An 18,262-nucleotide genomic window follows, 5' to 3' on the forward strand; every position below is an offset into this window, starting at 1 on the left:
TGGCCCCCTCCTCTGTACTTCACAGTAGTCACCAGCATTTTGCTGGCAATTATTGCCGGGACTGCAGCACCTGCTGCTGGACTCCGGGAAGGTAAGTGTTAAAAATGGGTGCAGAGTTTGCAGTATGGGCCCCCTGGACCCAGGGCCCCGTGTGCTCCACACACATTGCGTCCATTATAGAAACGCCTATGCTAATGTAATGTCCTGATTAAATGTAATGCTAAAATAAGGGATTATAGCAAGATGAACACTGATAATAAAAAAGCGATAAGAAAATATGAGCACTCATGATGGTGTATGATGAGTCAATGGTTATGTCATTCTAAGCATACAATGGGAGCGCTTCAATTGTTGCTCCGATCAGGCACTTATTGGTTTTGACATGCCCAAAAGTGGCTAAACCAGACTAAATTACTGCCCACAGCTTGACACTCGTCACACATTTCAGCTTGCCATCTCAGAGGCTGAGAGCTGAAATGTCTCGGGGCAAAACTTTAAGGGTGCCATCTAGTGGCAGCTGGCAGGTAAAACAATTGATTCGTTCCTAAGTTGCTTAAACACATTTGGCACAAAAATGTTTAAAAATTGTTAAAAAGTCATTGTGTTTGTTTTAATAAAAACATTTTGATGCAATCTTATGTTTTTTTTTAATATACAGTATGGAGGAGTGGCCAAACACCTGACAGGAAGTTTCCAATACTGGGTATTTTTGAGCCATGTTTGGCTTCAACAGCTTTTTCTTACCCTACCCTTGGTGTACTGTATATGTAGACATGTATGTAAACGGGTTTGTGAGTCTTCATAGCCTTTCTCAATGCTCTTTGAGTTGGCTGTTTTCATTTTGCTATTGCATATTGACATAACCATTAACAGGAAGCTTCCAATAACGGATATTTTTAGAGTAATGTTTGGCTTCAACAGCCTTTTCTTACACTATCTTTTCCCTCCCTATGTGTAAGGAAAGCAGTGTATGGAATTACAGAACCATTTATGTATTGACTGTAATTAGTGACTTTGTTAATGCAAAACCATTTGGTCTTAATGTCATGAAATACTAAAATAAGGGGTTGTGTTAATGTGCATTTTTTTATTAAAATAGTAAAATAAAAATGGTGCAATGTACAGTAAATTGTTTTGAATTTTGTTAACATTTTTTGTACCAAATGTGTTTAGGCATATTGTGTGCCTAGAATTACACAACCATTTAGGTATCCTTCACCCACACAAGCACTCATCGTTTATTATGAAATTGCGATATATCATAGTGACTAAGCAGCTTAATACATACACTACCAGCTAAGATTACAGTAACAAATTACAGATAAAATAAAATCCAAAAAGAAACCAGTACTACTTAAGTTATTAATGTTAATGGCAGACTAAGGGTCCAGTAAGCCAGCAAAAAAAGTTACTCAGTTCATGCCCTTTCATCCTCTTTGTGATGAATGACTTCAAATGAGTTCATTAGAACATTAAATTAATATTGCATTTTTCACTAGCTATGGGGTCAGCTGTAAATTGTGTTTTTATAACAATAAATCTTAACTCCTGAATCCAGATATAGCTTTAATTGCATTTTCAGTTGTAGTTTTGTTCCCATTGATATCTAAATGTTCCAGTCACTGTGGATTAACATTTCCTGCTTGAATAATACTGTACCTCTGAAGCTACGTATTTGTTACAAAAATGTTTCGGATCTTCTTTGACACTGAAGACATGTATGCCAATGAGCTGAAAAAGACAGCTTCAGCAAACATTCTTACCATTGAAAATGGACATTCCCACCATGGCCCTAACTGTATGGAATTTGTATATTCTACCTGTGCTTACGTGGGTTTCCTCTGGGTACTTTGGTTTCCTCCCACATTCCAAAAATATGCTGGTAGGTTGGCTCCCAACAAAAATGAACCCTAGTGTGTGAGTATGTGTATGTACATGAGCAGACTAGATCGGTAAAGTGGTTCTCATCTGCCATCAATTTCCATGTTTCTATGACATTACCATTGTTTTGTCAAATATATGAGTGATGTTAATACGCAAAAGTCCATATATGTGTTTAACACCAAAAATAATACCTTTATGTGTTTTTAATAACACTGCTGTGGTTTTATAAAACCATTAGAAGAGCATGGACAAGTAGATACCTTCCACTCCAGAAGAATATTCACATGGTTCTCCCAGAACAGGGTAGGGACAGCTGAGTTGAAATGACTGAAGATTAAATGTTGAAGTTCTAAAAACTTTTGCTGATTGAGACATTTCTTCAAAAGAACATTCTGTTTGAGTTTGGCCCTTTATGCTATGCAAGGACCTCACCTCACTACAAAAGCCATGAGTAGAGTGCCTTCTTCTTACAAAGAGACAGTCTGGGCTCACTGATCTGCTGCTACAACTTTCAATATCCGCAGTATTGCTGGCACCTGCTGTGTGAGCCAAAGACCAAATTCTTGGTTTTTCTGCAGTCTCACAACTCATCACGTGTTCACTGTATCTTTGAAGGCTTTTTTTCCCCATCATTACTCCTAAAACATCCTCTCCATTGTCCTTGTTGCAGGGATAATTGTGAGAATTGTCATTTGGCGTCAAGCTGCGTTCAGTGGTCACTAATGCATAGGAACTGGATCTGGCCCCAGTGGGATGGCATTGCATGTTCTTGCTGTCATTCTCTATGTCAGTAGACTCTTCTTCAAGGTCACCCAAGTCAGGATGTTTAAGTTCTTTTTCGTTTTTGCATATTTTTTTATCTGAAATTAGAGTTTTAAAATGTAAAGAAACCATAATATTTATGAACTAAATAAAACTTTTTTTGCAGTAAATTAATTTACTTTATTTCAGAACAATGGGCCTGATTGAGAGGTGGCTGTAATTACTCATGGATTCTAAAGTGTGAAAATATGCAAATGCCAGTTAAAGCAGTCCTCTTGTGTACTTCCCTGTGACACCCACTTTTCTTATCAGAGAATTGCTCAAGTGCGCTGATGGATCCGATGTCTCAAATACAGTATCAACACACCATCAGTCACAACATCAACTTCTTGAGTAGCCCAGACCTGGCGCAAAGTCTCCCGTGTAACTTTCTTAAGATATGACCACTGTAGCTGCTGTGATATGAATGAAATCATGGTGAAATGCTGAATCATGTCCATGATACACCCATAACACACTGATGACACCCAGTCTCCACCCTGAAATGCCCATGGATCGCAAAAGTTGACCCAATTAATAACAATGTCCACTGGTTTTTGTGCATGCACAGTAAGTATTTCTGCTTGGCTGTTCATGCGCAGTTTACCAGTTATCACTCCTAACGTGTTCTCTCAACTGCGTCCAACTCTCAATAAGGGCCAATGGAACAAACATAAGACACACTTACTACCTAAGACTAGAGATGAGCGCCTGAAATTTTTCGGGTTTTGTGTTTTGGTTTTGGGTTCGGTTCCGCGGCCGTGTTTTGGGTTCGAACGCGTTTTGGCAAAACCTCACCGAATTTTTTTTGTCGGATTCGGGTGTGTTTTGGATTCGGGTGTTTTTTTCAAAAAACACTAAAAAACAGCTTAAATCATAGAATTTGGGGGTCATTTTGATCCCAAAGTATTATTAACCTCAAAAACCATAATTTACACTCATTTTCAGTCTATTCTGAATACCTCACACCTCACAATATTATTTTTAGTCCTAAAATTTGCACCGAGGTCGCTGTGTGAGTAAGATAAGCGACCCTAGTGGCCGACACAAACACCGGGCCCATCTAGGAGTGGCACTGCAGTGTCACGCAGGATGTCCCTTCCAAAAAACCCTCCCCAAACAGCACATGACGCAAAGAAAAAAAGAGGCGCAATGAGGTAGCTGTGTGAGTAAGATTAGCGACCCTAGTGGCCGACACAAACACCGGGCCCATCTAGGAGTGGCACTGCAGTGTCACGCAGGATGGCCCTTCCAAAAAACCCTCCCCAAACAGCACATGACGCAAAGAAAAAAAGAGGTGCAATGAGGTAGCTGTGTGAGTAAGATTAGCGACCCTAGTGGCCGACACAAACACCGGGCCCATCTAGGAGTGGCACTGCAGTGTCACGCAGGATGTCCCTTCCAAAAAACCCTCCCCAAACAGCACATGACGCAAAGAAAAAAAGAGGCGCAATGAGGTAGCTGTGTGAGTAAGATTAGCGACCCTAGTGGCCGACACAAACACCGGGCCCATCTAGGAGTGGCACTGCAGTGTCACGCAGGATGTCCCTTCCAAAAAACCCTCCCCAAACAGCACATGACGCAAAGAAAAAAAGAGGCGCAATGAGGTAGCTGACTGTGTGAGTAAGATTAGCGACCCTAGTGGCCGACACAAACACCGGGCCCATCTAGGAGTGGCACTGCAGTGTCACGCAGGATGTCCCTTCCAAAAAACCCTCCCCAATCAGCACATGATGCAAAGAAAAAGAAAAGAAAAAAGAGGTGCAAGATGGAATTGTCCTTGGGCCCTCCCACCCACCCTTATGTTGTATAAACAAAACAGGACATGCACACTTTAACCAACCCATCATTTCAGTGACAGGGTCTGCCACACGACTGTGACTGATATGACGGGTTGGTTTGGACCCCCCCCAAAAAAGAAGCAATTAATCTCTCCTTGCACAAACTGGCTCTACAGAGGCAAGATGTCCACCTCATCTTCACCCTCCGATATATCACCGTGTACATCCCCCTCCTCACAGATTATCAATTCGTCCCCACTGGAATCCACCATCTCAGCTCCCTGTGTACTTTGTGGAGGCAATTGCTGCTGGTCAATGTCTCCGCGGAGGAATTGATTATAATTCATTTTAATGAACATCATCTTCTCCACATTTTCTGGATGTAACCTCGTACGCCGATTGCTGACAAGGTGAGCGGCGGCACTAAACACTCTTTCGGAGTACACACTTGTGGGAGGGCAACTTAGGTAGAATAAAGCCAGTTTGTGCAAGGGCCTCCAAATTGCCTCTTTTTCCTGCCAGTATAAGTACGGACTGTGTGACGTGCCTACTTGGATGCGGTCACTCATATAATCCTCCACCATTCTATCAATATTGAGAGAATCATATGCAGTGACAGTAGACGACATGTCCGTAATCGTTGTCAGGTCCTTCAGTCCGGACCAGATGTCAGCATCAGCAGTCGCTCCAGACTGCCCTGCATCACCGCCAGCGGGTGGGCTCGGAATTCTGAGCCTTTTCCTCGCACCCCCAGTTGCGGGAGAATGTGAAGGAGGAGATGTTGACAGGTCGCGTTCCGCTTGACTTGACAATTTTGTCACCAGCAGGTCTTTCAACCCCAACAGACTTGTGTCTGCCGGAAAGAGAGATCCAAGGTAGGCTTTAAATCTAGGATCGAGCACGGTGGCCAAAATGTAGTGCTCTGATTTCAACAGATTGACCACCCGTGAATCCTTGTTAAGCGAATTAAGGGCTGCATCCACAAGTCCCACATGCCTAGCGGAATCGCTCCCTTTTAGCTCCTTCTTCAATGCCTCCAGCTTCTTCTGCAAAAGCCTGATGAGGGGAATGACCTGACTCAGGCTGGCAGTGTCTGAACTGACTTCACGTGTGACAAGTTCAAAGGGCATCAGAACCTTGCACAACGTTGAAATTATTCTCCACTGCACTTGAGACAGGTGCATTCCACCTCCTATATCGTGCTCAATTGTATAGGCTTGAATGGCCTTTTGCTGCTCCTCCAACCTCTGAAGCATATAGAGGGTTGAATTCCACCTCGTTACCACTTCTTGCTTCAGATGATGGCAGGGCAGGTTCAGTAGTTTTTGGTGGTGCTCCAGTCTTCTGTACGTGGTGCCTGTACGCCGAAAGTGTCCCGCAATTCTTCTGGCCACCGACAGCATCTCTTGCACGCCCCTGTCATTTTTTAAAAAATTCTGCACCACCAAATTCAAGGTATGTGCAAAACATGGGACGTGCTGGAATTTGCCCATATTTAATGCACACACAATATTGCTGGCGTTGTCCGATGCCACAAATCCACAGGAGAGTCCAATTGGGGTAAGCCATTCCGCGATGATCTTCCTCAGTTGCCGTAAGAGGTTTTCAGCTGTGTGCGTATTCTGGAAAGCGGTGATACAAAGCGTAGCCTGCCTAGGAAAGAGTTGGCGTTTGCGAGATGCTGCTACTGGTGCCGCCGCTGCTGTTCTTGCGGCGGGAGTCCATACATCTACCCAGTGGGCTGTCACAGTCATATAGTCCTGACCCTGCCCTGCTCCACTTGTCCACATGTCCGTGGTTAAGTGGACATTGGGTACAACTGCATTTTTTAGGACACTGGTGAGTCTTTTTCTGACGTCCGTGTACATTCTCGGTATCGCCTGCCTAGAGAAGTGGAACCTAGATGGTATTTGGTAACGGGGGCACACTGCCTCAATAAATTGTCTAGTTCCCTGTGAACTAACGGCGGATACCGGACGCACGTCTAACACCAACATAGTTGTCAAGGCCTCAGTTATCCGCTTTGCAGTAGGATGACTGCTGTGATATTTCATCTTCCTCGCAAAGGACTGTTGAACAGTCAATTGCTTACTGGAAGTAGTACAAGTGGGCTTACGACTTCCCCTCTGGGATGACCATCGACTCCCAGCGGCAACAACAGCAGCGCCAGCAGCAGTAGGCGTTACACGCAAGGATGCATCGGAGGAATCCCAGGCAGGAGAGGACTCGTCAGAATTGCCAGTGACATGGCCTGCAGGACTATTGGCATTCCTGGGGAAGGAGGAAATTGACACTGAGGGAGTTGGTGGGGTGGTTTGCGTGAGCTTGGTTACAAGAGGAAGGGATTTACTGGTCAGTGGACTGCTTCCGCTGTCACCCAAAGTTTTTGAACTTGTCACTGACTTATTATGAATGCGCTGCAGGTGACGTATAAGGGAGGATGTTCCGAGGTGGTTAACGTCCTTACCCCTACTTATTACAGCTTGACAAAGGGAACACACGGCTTGACACCTGTTGTCCGCATTTCTGGTGAAATACCTCCACACCGAAGAGCTGATTTTTTTTGTATTTTCACCTGGCATGTCAACGGCCATATTCCTCCCACGGACAACAGGTGTCTCCCCGGATGCCTGACTTAAACAAACCACCTCACCATCAGAATCCTCCAGGTCAATTTCCTCCCCAGCGCCAGCAACACCCATATCCTCCTCATCCTGGTGTACTTCAACACTGACATCTTCAATCTGACTATCAGGAACTGGACTGCGGGTGCTCCTTCCAGCACTATCAGGGGGCGTGCAAATGGTGGAAGGCGCATGCTCTTCACGTCCAGTGTTGGGAAGGTCAGGCATCGCAACCGACACAATTGGACTCTCCTTGTGGATTTGGGATTTCGAAGAATGCACAGTTCTTTGCTGTGCTGCTTTTGCCAGCTTGAGTCTTTTCATTTTTCTAGCGAGAGGCTGAGTGCTTCCATCCTCATGTGAAGCTGAACCACTAGCCATGAACATAGGCCAGGGCCTCAGCCGTTCCTTGCCACTCCGTGTGGTAAATGGCATATTGGCAAGTTTACGCTTCTCCTCCGACAATTTTATTTTAGGTTTTGGAGTCCTTTTTTTTCTGATATTTGGTGTTTTGGATTTGACATGCTCTGTACTATGACATTGGGCATCGGCCTTGGCAGACGACGTTGCTGGCATTTCATCGTCTCGGCCATGACTAGTGGCAGCAGCTTCAGCACGAGGTGGAAGTGGATCTTGATCTTTCCCTAATTTTGGAACCTCAACATTTTTGTTCTCCATATTTTAATAGGCACAACTAAAAGGCACCTCAGGTAAACAATGGAGATGGATACTAGTATACAATTATGGACTGCCTGCCGACTGCAGACACAGAGGTAGCCACAGCCGTGAACTACCGTACTGTACTGTGTCTGCAGCTAATATAGACTGGTTGATAAAGAGAAGATGTCTATGTAACTATGTATGTATAAAGAAGACTGAAAAAAATCCACGGTTAGGTGGTATACAATTATGGACGGACTGCCTGCCGAGTGCAGACACAGAGGTAGCCACAGCCGTGAACTACCGTACTGTACTGTGTCTGCAGCTAATATAGACTGGTTGATAAAGAGAAGATGTCTATGTAACTATGTATGTATAAAGAAGAATGAAAAAAAACCACGGTTAGGTGGTATACAATTATGGACGGACTGCCTGCCGAGTGCAGACACAGAGGTAGCCACAGCTGTGAACTACCGTACTGTACTGTGTCTGCAGCTAATATAGACTGGTTGATAAAGAGAAGATGTCTATGTAACTATGTATGTATAAAGAAGAATGAAAAAAAACCACGGTTAGGTGGTATACAATTATGGACGGACTGCCTGCCGAGTGCAGACACAGAGGTAGCCACAGCCGTGAACTACCGTACTGTACTGTGTCTGCAGCTAATATAGACTGGTTGATAAAGAGAAGATGTCTATGTAACTATGTATGTATAAAGAAGAATGAAAAAAATCCACGGTTAGGTGGTATTACAATTATGGACGGACTGCCTGCCGAGTGCAGAGACACAGAGGTAGCCACAGCCGTGAACTACCGTACTGTGTCTGCTGCGACTGGATGATAAATGATATAAAAAATATATATATATCACTACTGCAGCCGGACAGGTATATATTATATATTATATAATGACGGACCTGCTGGACACTGTCTGTCAGCAGAATGAGTTTTATTTTTATAGAATAAAAAAAAACAAAACACACAAGTGAAGTCACACGACGAGTGTTTAACTTTTTCAGGCAATCACAATATAAGTATACTACTAACTATACTGGTGGTCAGTGTGGTCAGGTCACTGGTCAGTCACACTGGCAGTGGCACTCCTGCAGCAAAAGTGTGCACTGTTTAATTTTAATATAATATGTACTCCTGGCTCCTGCTATAACCTATAACTGGCACTGCAGTAGTGCTCCCCAGTCTCCCCCACAATTATAAGCTGTGTGAGCTGAGCAGTCAGACAGATATATAATATATATAGATGATGCAGCACACTGGCCTGAGCCTGAGCAGTGCACACAGATATGGTATGTGACTGACTGAGTCACTGTGTGTATCGCTTTTTTCAGGCAGAGAACGGATATATTAAATAAACTGCACTGTGTGTCTGGTGGTCACTCACTATATAATATATTATGTACTCCTGGCTCCTGCTATAACCTATAACTGGCACTGCAGTAGTGCTCCCCAGTCTCCCCCACAATTATAAGCTGTGTGAGCTGAGCAGTCAGACAGATATATATAATATTATATATAGATAATAGATGATGCAGCACACTGGCCTGAGCCTGAGCAGTGCACACAGATATGGTATGTGACAGACTGAGTCACTGTGTGTATCGCTTTTTTCAGGCAGAGAACGGATATATTAAATAAACTGCACTGTGTGTCTGGTGGTCACTCACTATATAATATATTATGTACTCCTGGCTCCTGCTATAACCTATAACTGGCACTGCAGTAGTGCTCCCCAGTCTCCCCCACAATTATAAGCTGTGTGAGCTGAGCAGTCAGACAGATATATATAATATTATATATAGATAATAGATGATGCAGCACACTGGCCTGAGCCTGAGCAGTGCACACAGATATGGTATGTGACTGACTGAGTCACTGTGTGTATCGCTTTTTTCAGGCAGAGAACGGATATATTAAATAAACTGCACTGTGTGTCTGGTGGTCACTCACTATATAATATATTATGTACTCCTGGCTCCTGCTATAACCTATAACTGGCACTGCAGTAGTGCTCCCCAGTCTCCCCCACAATTATAAGCTGTGTGAGCTGAGCAGTCAGACAGATATATATAATATTATATATAGATAATAGATGATGCAGCACACTGGCCTGAGCCTGAGCAGTGCACACAGATATGGTATGTGACTGAGTCACTGTGTGCTGTGTATCGCTTTTTTCAGGCAGAGAACGGATTATAAAGTAGAGATGAGCGGGTTCGGTTTCTCTGAATCCGAACCCGCCAGAACTTCATGTTTTTTTTCACGGGTCCGAGCGACTCGGATCTTCCCGCCTTGCTCGGTTAACCCGAGCGCGCCCGAACGTCATCATGACGCTGTCGGATTCTCGCGAGGCTCGGATTCTATCGCGAGACTCGGATTCTATATAAGGAGCCGCGCGTCGCCGCCATTTTCACACGTGCATTGAGATTGATAGGGAGAGGACGTGGCTGGCGTCCTCTCCGTTTAGAATTAGAATAGATTAGAGAGACACTTGATTTACTAATTTTGGGGAGCATTAGGAGTACTCAGTAGTGTATGTACAGTGCAGAGTTTTGCTGATAGTGACCAGTGACCACCACTTTTATTTATAATCCGTTCTCTGCCTGAAAAAAGCGATACACAGCACACAGTGACTCAGTCACATACCATATCTGTGTGCACTGCTCAGGCTCAGGCCAGTGTGCTGCATCATCTATTATCTATATATAATATTATATATATCTGTCTGACTGCTCAGCTCACACAGCTTATAATTGTGGGGGAGACTGGGGAGCACTACTGCAGTGCCAGTTATAGGTTATAGCAGGAGCCAGGAGTACATAATATATTATATAGTGAGTGACCACCAGACACACAGTGCAGTTTATTTAATATATCCGTTCTCTGCCTGAAAAAAGCGATACACACAGTGACTCAGTCAGTCACATACCATATCTGTGTGCACTGCTCAGGCTCAGGCCAGTGTGCTGCATCATCTATATATATATTATATATCTGTCTGACTGCTCAGCTCACACAGCTTATAATTGTGGGGGAGACTAGGGAGCACTACTGCAGTGCCAGTTATAGGTTATAGCAGGAGCCAGGAGTACATAATATTATATTAAAATTAAACAGTGCACACTTTTGCTGCAGGAGTGCCACTGCCAGTGTGACTAGTGACCAGTGACCTGACCACCAGTATATAATATTAGTAGTATACTATCTCTTTATCAACCAGTCTATATTAGCAGCAGACACAGTACAGTGCGGTTGTTCACGGCTGTGGCTACCTCTGTGTCGGCACTCGGCAGCCCGTCCATAATTGTATATACCACCTAACCGTGGTTTTTTTTTCTTTCTTTATACATACATACTAGTTACGAGTATACTATCTCTTTATCAACCAGTCTATATATTAGCAGCAGACACAGTACAGTGCGGTAGTTCACGGCTGTGGCTACCTCTGTGTCGGCACTCGGCAGCCCGTCCATAATTGTATATACCACCTAACCGTGGTTTTTTTTTCTTTCTTTATACATACATACTAGTTACGAGTATACTATCTCTTTATCAACCAGTCTATATATTAGCAGCAGACACAGTACAGTGCGGTAGTTCACGGCTGTGGCTACCTCTGTGTCGGCACTCGGCAGCCCGTCCATAATTGTATATACCACCTAACCGTGGTTTTTTTTTCTTTCTTTATACATACATACTAGTTACGAGTATACTATCTCTTTATCAACCAGTCTATATTAGCAGCAGACACAGTACAGTGCGGTAGTTCACGGCTGTGGCTACCTCTGTGTCGGCACTCGGCAGCCCGTCCATAATTGTATATACCACCTAACCGTGGTTTTTTTTTCTTTCTTTATACATACATACTAGTTACGAGTATACTATCTCTTTATCAACCAGTCTATATATTAGCAGCAGACACAGTACAGTGCGGTAGTTCACGGCTGTGGCTACCTCTGTGTCGGCACTCGGCAGCCCGTCCATAATTGTATATACCGCCTAACCGTGGTTTTTTTTTCTTTCTTTATACATACATACTAGTTACGAGTATACTATCTCTTTATCAACCAGTCTATATTAGCAGCAGACACAGTACAGTGCGGTAGTTCACGGCTGTGGCTACCTCTGTGTCGGCACTCGGCAGCCCGTCCATAATTGTATATACCACCTAACCGTGGTTTTTTTTTCTTTCTTTATACATACATACTAGTTACGAGTATACTATCTCTTTTTCTTTGCGTCATGTGCTGTTTGGGGAGGGTTTTTTGGAAGGGACATCCTACGTGACACTGCAGTGCCACTCCTAAATGGGCCCGGTGTTTGTGTCGGCCACTACGGTCGCTAATCTTACTCACACAGCTACCTCATTGCGCCTCTTTTTTTCTTTGCGTCATGTGCTGTTTGGGGAGGGTTTTTTGGAAGGGACATCCTACGTGACACTGCAGTGCCACTCCTAGATGGGCCCGGTGTTTGTGTCGGCCACTAGGGTCGCTAATCTTACTCACACAGCTACCTCATTGCGCCTCTTTTTTTCTTTGCGTCATGTCCTGTTTGGGGAGGGTTTTTTGGAAGGGCCATCCTGCGTGACACTGCAGTGCCACTCCTAGATGGGCCCGGTGTTTGTGTCGGCCACTAGGGTCGCTAATCTTACTCACACAGCTACCTCATTGCGCCTCTTTTTTTCTTTGCGTCATGTGCTGTTTGGGGAGGGTTTTTTGGAAGGGACATCCTGCGTGACACTGCAGTGCCACTCCTAGATTGGCCCGGTGTTTGTGTCGGCCACTAGGGTCGCTAATCTTACTCACACAGCTACCTCATTGCGCCTCTTTTTTTCTTTGCGTCATGTGCTGTTTGGGGAGGGTTTTTTGGAAGGGACATCCTGCGTGACACTGCAGTGCCACTCCTAGATGGGCCCGGTGTTTGTGTCGGCCACTAGGGTCGCTTATCTTACTCACACAGCGACCTCGGTGCAAATTTTAGGACTAAAAATAATATAGTGAGGTGTGAGGTATTCAGAATAGACTGAAAATGAGTGTAAATTATGGTTTTTGAGGTTAATAATACTTTGGGATCAAAATGACCCCCAAATTCTATGATTTAAGCTGTTTTTTAGTGTTTTTTGAAAAAAACACCCGAATCCAAAACACACCCGAATCCGACAAAAAAAATTCGGTGAGGTTTTGCCAAAACGCGGTCGAACCCAAAACACGGCCGCGGAACCGAACCCAAAACCAAAACACAAAACCCGAAAAATTTCAGGCGCTCATCTCTATTATAAAGTAAACTGCACTGTCCTCACTAGTAAACTCTCTCCACTCAGTCTCTACACTTCTACAGTAACAGTACTCCTCCTAGTCAGCTCCAGTAAATCTCTCTCAGTCTCTTATAATCTAAATGGAGAGGACGCCAGCCACGTCCTCTCCCTATCAATCTCAATGCACGTGTGAAAATGGCGGCGACGCGCGGCTCCTTATATAGAATCCGAGTCTCGCGATAGAATCCGAGCCTCGCGAGAATCCGACAGCGTCATGATGACGTTCGGGGCGCGCTCGGGTTAACCGAGCAAGGCGGGAAGATCCGAGTCGCTCGGACCCGTGAAAAAAAACATGAAGTTCTGGCGGGTTCGGATTCAGAGAAACCGAACCCGCTCATCTCTACCTAAGACTACTACTCTATTATTATTATTATTATAATTAACTAAATACTCTTTATCATTTTCACTAAAAAATACTATACCATGAGTGCATAAAAAATAGTTCTACATTCTTCATATGGAATTTTAGCTGATCATTTATGAACTAAGTAGTACTGTAATTGATATATACATTATTTTAACTTTACATTTGTATGCAATGTTCCATGGATGATAAACATTCTTGTGGTTACCTGGATCATCACTATCTATACTGTATTCCTCAGTGTCTTCTTCTTTCTTTTTATCAACAGCTTTGTTTTTTGGAGGCCAGGTCATCTTGTTTTCCTTTTTTAGCCTCCGTCTTGCATTAGCAAACCACGTAGACACTTGTGTAAGTGTCATCTTGGTGATTATCGCCAGCATAATCTTTTCACCCTTTGTTGGATAAGGGTTCTTTCTATGCTCATATAGCCAGGTTTTCAGCGTGCTTGTGGTCTCTCTGGTTGCATTTTTCCTCCTGGCAGAGACCGTAAAATCCAAAGCCCCGAACCTTTTTAACAGATAAATATTTGAGAAACTGCATTAGACTTATTCTCAGAGAATTGGAGTCATTAGTCAAAATCTTTAGATACAGTAGTAGTGTTTAAACCTGTTTTACAAAGGGAAACTTTATACAATTATAAGCACATGTATATAATTTGTATGTAACAAAATTAAAAGTTTCTTACGAACATACTTAGGGTCTGTTTCTGAGTTATGAGCAAAGCAAAATAAGTCGGTAACTTTGCATGTAGAACACACCACGCTGCAATGCAAGGGATACAAATATGTAAGGTAAGTGCTGGCTGTTTTTCCATATAGTCCACACATGCAGGACAGCTTTCTGTTAACACTGCAATTTAGATCAGAGCTTGTACATAATAACCCTTGCATTTCTCTGTACATTTACATCTGCTCCACCTGCAGTGCAAGATGTTTTTGAAAAGGTGCAGAGTTACTTTTTCATATGCTCCAATCCAGAAGCAGCCCCTTAATGTCCATTCCATAATTACAAAGTACAGCAATGTGACCTTTTCATATCACTTTTTGTAATAGTAAACTACAGTATATCTGATTCAAATATGCAGTATTTGCTTCTACATGCAACTGTTCCCAGCGATATATGTATTGTTGGCAAAGTACTATATATTAAATTCTACATGCCCAGTACTGATAATAATTCAATATAGTAAGCATTTTGGGTTAGTGAAACTCTTTCAATATAGTTAACAGTATGTTATATGACTGTGGTACAACTTTAGAGAGAGTTGTATGTGTCTGAAACTACTCCCAGGTCATACTTGCCGACCTTTGGACTGCCCCCTCCAGGGCAGTGTTGCCTAGTTGACAGTGAGGGGATCATGGAGTGACACTACTGAGTGGTGCAGGCGGTGTGGCAATAGAATTACATCATCTCTTCCCTGCTAGACAATGTCAATTTGCGAGCATAATAAAGTGGTATTGCAGTACTCATACTGTATGTTGTTAACAGGCAAAGCATAACCAAATCACTTCCAGGGTTTATTAAATATCACAAGCATACGTCCAAAAATACGGATCACTATCATGTTCATCCCAAAAGCAAATAGGCTGGGATAGAGATCACTAAAGTGTTCAGGCCAGGAATCACAGTTTTAACTTTTTGAGAAACTAGCAGAACTTTTGCTTTGAACACCACTAGTTCCTGAGAAATGTATCCTCCTCTCTCTGCTTTAAGAGAGACTAATATATGGCAGAAAGGTGAATTAATTTGACACAATAATTTGTGTCAAGTGAGGATAATTGGATGTGGCTGACCATGGATACCTAATGCTTGTGCATGTTATATGGAGAACATATATTATTGGGAATTTTACAGTTGCAGATGTTCCTTTTTTAAGCAAATCAAATGAAAATATCCCTCAGTGGCAACCTGGCAACACCAACCTTAATATGGACGTGTCATGTTAGCATTACTGCCTCACAGCACTGAGGTCATGGGTTTGATTCCCACTATGGCCCTAACTATGTGGAGTTTGTATATTCTCCCGTACTTGCGTGGGTTTCCTCTGGGTACTCCGGTTTCCTCCCACAATACAAAAATATACTGGTAGGTTAATTGGTTTCCCAACAATTTTTTCTACCATTACGTGAAAGTGTGTGTATGTACATGTGGTAGGGAATATAGATTGTAAGCTCCACTGGGGCAGGGACTGATATGAATGGCCAAATATTACCTCTTTAAATATGTGTGCGCTATATAAATAACTGGTGATAAACATCCAGATTAAATATACAAGTTTTTAATTCAACATTGTTTGGGATAACCAAAGATATATAAAGTAAACAACACATGTGCCATGTTTTTATGTACTCACAGCCTCACTGACCCCCCCCCCCCCCCCCAGAGCTATGCAGCATCATGCAGTGGGGGGTGGGTCTTGATTACACAATCCACCGCTTATCGGCTTATCACACCCCATCCTTCCCACTTCATTGTGGAAAAAGACAGGATCAGGAAGAGTAGTATATTCTCCGAAATTTGTGAGTCTAACAGACTTTATGGGAATGTGGGAACAAATCCACATGCAATTTTACCAAAATAAATAAGATGGTATCCACATCAAAAGCTTTATATATTGGTCAAGTCTAGCCATAGAGACATAAGATTTATGTAATATATACACGGGGCCGTCGCTACCATTAGGCAGCTGCCTTAGGACGCCAGCACCTGAGGGGGCAGTATTGTGTCTCCCAGCACAGTAACAAAGACATTCTTATTTTACTTAATACTGGTTGCAGCCACGATTTGCACAAGCTTACATGCTGAGACTGCAGACATGTCATTGTCTGACATGTCTGGTACAACCAGCAGCAGCAGTGCCCGACGCCCACCACCTTCCCTCTCTGCATGGTGGCTGCTCTTTCCCCCCCGGGACTAGCCACCTATCTACTGTTGTCTAGAAGTTTGTTCTGCCTATCTAGATGCTCCGTCCCCTCCTCCAAGGCCCATCTTCTTCCTACTCTTCCGAGTCTTGTCTTGTCTGTGTGCATATCCCAGGGACTGCCTCCCCTGCCATTAATTATTAAAATAATACAAAGAAGATATTTATTACACAGATACTGTGTCATAAGTGTCTGCTTTAGCCTTTATATTATTTCAATCATTTTTATTGTAAAAAAAAGTGTTAAATGTGTTTTGGAGGCACAGAATGTGAAAGGGCCGGAGGCGGAGCCAGACATTGAGCAGCAATAGTCCATTAAAAAAAGCAGATGAAGCGGCACAGCTAGAAGTGCCTCTTTGACAGGGGAGTGTTTTCAGCCTATATGAAAGCACGCCCCAGTCACTAGAGCATATGTGATTGGACAGTGCCGGACTGCCCGTTCTGCACATGCTGTGCTTGGTGGCAGGGCGGATTGGCTGGCAGGATGCCAGGATGGTTGCCAGTCCCGTAGTTTCATCTGAAGCTGCCCATCACCAAACCACCCCCATTCCCGGGCAGCTGCTGCAAGAACAAGCCACCCCCCACCCCACCAAGCTTACATTAGCAGCAGCCAATAGCAGCAGCCAATAGCCAATAGCACCATTCCCCACTGGAGTATACAGCAGCCACGGCATTACCTTTTCTAAAGCCACATCAGGGAGAGCAGGGCTGCTGCGGAGGTCCCGGGGCCACCCGCTGCTGACTGTCACACAGACAGAGCCAGCCATGCTCAGGGGAATGTCTGAGGGCTGCAGCCAGTGCAGCCTGTACTACAGACATTGGTCGGCCCCAGTGATGAGGCAGGCACTGTTGCAGCCAGGCATGTAGGCATTGAAGATGTAAAGCTGGTGTGGAGATGCGGCGCTGCTCAACCCCGCCCCCCTTTTTCCAACCCGATTGTAGGCTGAGTCCAGCAACGCACAGGGAAGAAACAGGTGTGAGCTACTGCAGGAGCAGAACCCATCACTCCGACTCTGGCTGTCTGAGTGTCCATCTGTCCTGTGTGAGCCTGCTGTCAGCATGGAGAGAGCAACAGTGGCTGGGACCCCAGGAGCTGCAAAGAGAAGGTGAGATCCTTGTCTAACTTATGTTCACCGTGTCCCTTCCACTGCCATCCTGTCCACTTCTTCCCACCACTACTCCTTTTCTGCCCCCGCCTTCTATTATTCCCTGTCTGCCCCCTACTCTGCATTACTGTTACTCCAATCCTGTCTCTGACTTTGCACTATTTCTTCCATCCTACCCCCTGCTCCCTACCACTACTACTCTTAGTCTGGCCCCAGCACCCCACTTCTACTTCCAGCCTACCGCCTGCTCTCCACCACTACTACTCCCAGTCTGCCCCCACCGATTCCCCCTGCTCCCCACTACTACTATTCCCAGTCTGCTCCCACTGCTGCCTCCTGCAACCCCCAGTCTGCCCCCACTGCTCCTCACTACTACTATTACTCTCAGCCTGCCCCCTGCTCTCCCCCACTACTACTTTCAGCCTGCCCTGTCTCTCCACCACTACTACTCTCTGTCTGCCCCGTGTCTCCACCACTTCTACTCTCAGCCTGCCCCCTGCTCTCCACCATGACTACTCCTATCCTACACCCTGCTCTGCAATTCTACTACTCCCATCCTGCCCCTGCTTCCCATTAGTAAGCCCACCTTGCCCCCATCAGTGGCGGAGTGTATGGAGCTTGTGCTACATGCCTTACATCACAGTACCCATCCTAACTAACACCCCTGCTTCTGGAACATACCTGTAATCTGATGAATAATCGGAGTATCTGGCGCTCATGCGTGTGGATATTCGGGTGCGTTTGGGCAGCAACTTGTTATTGGAGTACCTCTAGAAACTCCACATCAATA

At 44.4% G+C, this 18,262-nt stretch overlaps 1 protein-coding gene across 1 annotated transcript in view; it reads right to left on the bottom strand.

The window, feature by feature from the left end:
- Positions 1-2,118: 2,118 nt before the first annotated feature.
- IRX6 (iroquois homeobox 6) overlaps positions 2,119-18,262 on the bottom strand; it is a 46,354-nt gene continuing 30,210 nt past the window's right edge. The window contains exons 4-5 of the mRNA XM_063944221.1: positions 13,693-13,953; positions 2,119-2,749 (exon numbers count right to left, since the gene is read on the bottom strand). Coding sequence (XP_063800291.1) covers positions 2,119-2,749; positions 13,693-13,953 — 892 coding nt within the window. The remainder of the gene's footprint in view (positions 2,750-13,692; positions 13,954-18,262) is intronic.

The sequence above is a fragment of the Pseudophryne corroboree genome, chromosome 11, assembly GCF_028390025.1.
Source record: "Pseudophryne corroboree isolate aPseCor3 chromosome 11, aPseCor3.hap2, whole genome shotgun sequence".
Classification (NCBI taxonomy): domain Eukaryota; kingdom Metazoa; phylum Chordata; class Amphibia; order Anura; family Myobatrachidae; genus Pseudophryne; species Pseudophryne corroboree.